We start from the raw sequence: 1,911 nt of genomic DNA, 5'->3' as shown, positions 1-1,911 counted from the left end.
GAAAAGCGAAACCGCGCCAAAAATAGATGTAAAAGCACAAAGATGTCACGACGCTTTGCTTCTGTTGTCTCCCAGGCAGTGAGCGCCCTTGTCCTGCTCAGTGAGCCCAGAAGGAATTGTAACTGCGCTTCCCTTTTAAAGTGTGTTTGGTACTGAATGTAAACGGTCTTTACCAGCAGGTGGCAGGAGAGGGTCCATGAAGAAGGGCCTGGAAGGCAGCCTTTTCTCCTGACTGGGAGCTGGGGCGGAAGCCCGCACGTGAGCCCCAGGTACGTGGGCGGCACTCTTGCCTATCGCCTCTGTTGGTTTGGAAATCTAATAGATCAGACCTGGCGCTGCGGGCATGTTGGTCTGAGGAAGTCTTTGCTGTGGGCGCGGGGCCTTGGGCGAAGCTCTGGCCGAGCCCTGCCTCTGCACAGGAGGTGCCGTAGCACCCCCTTCCCAAGACAATAGAAATGTGTCCAGATGCCCCAAATGTCCCGGGGGCGGGGTGGTGTGTGTGCGAAATCATCCCCGCCTGAGAACGTCGCTCCGGATAGAGCACAGGCAGCTTCTGACCTTTTCCCTCTTTCCCCCGAGTGTAGCTCTCTCCTTCCCCCTGACCCACAGCGCTGGTCCCGCCAGGCCTGCCCGGCTGAGGATGGCTGGAATCAGCTCCTGCCAGAACTCACAGTAGGTGCCTCACTGCCGCACTAGACAGACTCTGCATGACAAAGACGCCACCTTCATCATTCTCTCGTCCCTCCCACCAGCCCAGACGTGCCCAGGCTGCTTAATTGAATGTGCCTGTTCTCCCAGAGCCAACCATAGAAAATGGGGCTTTGCACTTGTATATGTTAATTAGGTTCGAAGGATCATCTTTGGCACTGAGTTGGGGTGGGGAAGAGCAGTCCACAGACCCTGGATTTGGTCCTCAGACAGTTCCCAAATTTTGAACCACAGACTCAGATGATTAAGATTTAACAATGAAAACGAGAAAAGAGCCCTCCTGGTGCTGTCACCACTGCCACACACTAAAGCCGCTTGCAGGGGGCTGGCGGGCTGCTTGTCTTTGACTTCCTCCTGCGGCTTTGCCAGGAGGCGAACGAGTGGCCCTGAACTGCATACAGGGCCCGAGGGGTCATGAGGCCCCAGGCCGAGTGGGACAGAGGAGTCCGGATCACAGGCTGGCCCTGGGGCAGGTGTGGAAACAGCTTTAATCTTGCAGCAGGATGCCATAACCAGGAATCAGGGAGAAACCACAGTTTGCAAAATTAGTTGCTTTAATTTGCAAAGAAAGAAATGGACTGAGTTGAAATACTAATGTGGGTGGCCTACTGTATGGCCATCTTCCTGCCCAGTCACTCCCCCCCTCACCCCCCCACCACCCTACCCGACCCCGGCCCTCCTGCTTGGACAGCCCCTCTAAGGGCAGGATGCTGCCAGGTGACCCGGAATAGCCCAGGCACTGGCTTCCTCAGATGCTCTAAATTTTAGAGCCAAATGGGACAGGGTAGAATTAAGTGGTCCAGACCCTCATTTTATAAGCAAGGAAGTCATCCCTCCAAGGTGGTGAAGTCATTATCGGCTCTGGGATGCTGAGCATGTCCCAGCAAAGACAGTCTGATGCTTTCTTTTGGTCTTCCACCCAACACCCTCCCTGCCCTGCCCCCCCCCCCAAAACCCACAAGAAACTAAAAAGCCCCACTTTCTACACGCCTGAGGGGAGGGGTGCTGGGGATAAAGCCAGGACAGAGCTGACAGGTTTGAGGGTCTGACACGCACCTGCACGGCCTTCGGCGCAGGATGCACGCTGTTGCTCCTCCGGAAGCCCAGCCGCAGCCGGGCCGCCCTGTAGATCCGGCAGTACACGAACAGCACCACGCCGAGCGGCAGGTAGAAGGCGCTCAGCGTGGAGACCACGGCGTAGGC

The 1,911-nt window shown here is 56.5% G+C and overlaps 1 protein-coding gene across 1 annotated transcript in view; it reads right to left on the bottom strand.

Moving 5' to 3' along the window:
• HTR5A (5-hydroxytryptamine receptor 5A) overlaps positions 1–1,911 on the bottom strand; it is a gene marked incomplete at its 5' end in the record, with an annotated part of 7,325 nt that overhangs the window by 5,116 nt on the left and 298 nt on the right. Inside the window, one exon of the mRNA XM_015566150.1 lies at positions 1,765–1,911. Coding sequence (XP_015421636.1) covers positions 1,765–1,911 — 147 coding nt within the window. The remainder of the gene's footprint in view (positions 1–1,764) is intronic.

Source organism: Myotis davidii, unplaced genomic scaffold (genome assembly GCF_000327345.1).
Source record: "Myotis davidii unplaced genomic scaffold, ASM32734v1 scaffold1182, whole genome shotgun sequence".
Taxonomy (NCBI): Eukaryota; Metazoa; Chordata; class Mammalia; order Chiroptera; family Vespertilionidae; genus Myotis; species Myotis davidii.
Note: the sequence above shows the minus strand (reverse complement) of the source record. Positions and strands in the feature narration are given on the sequence as shown.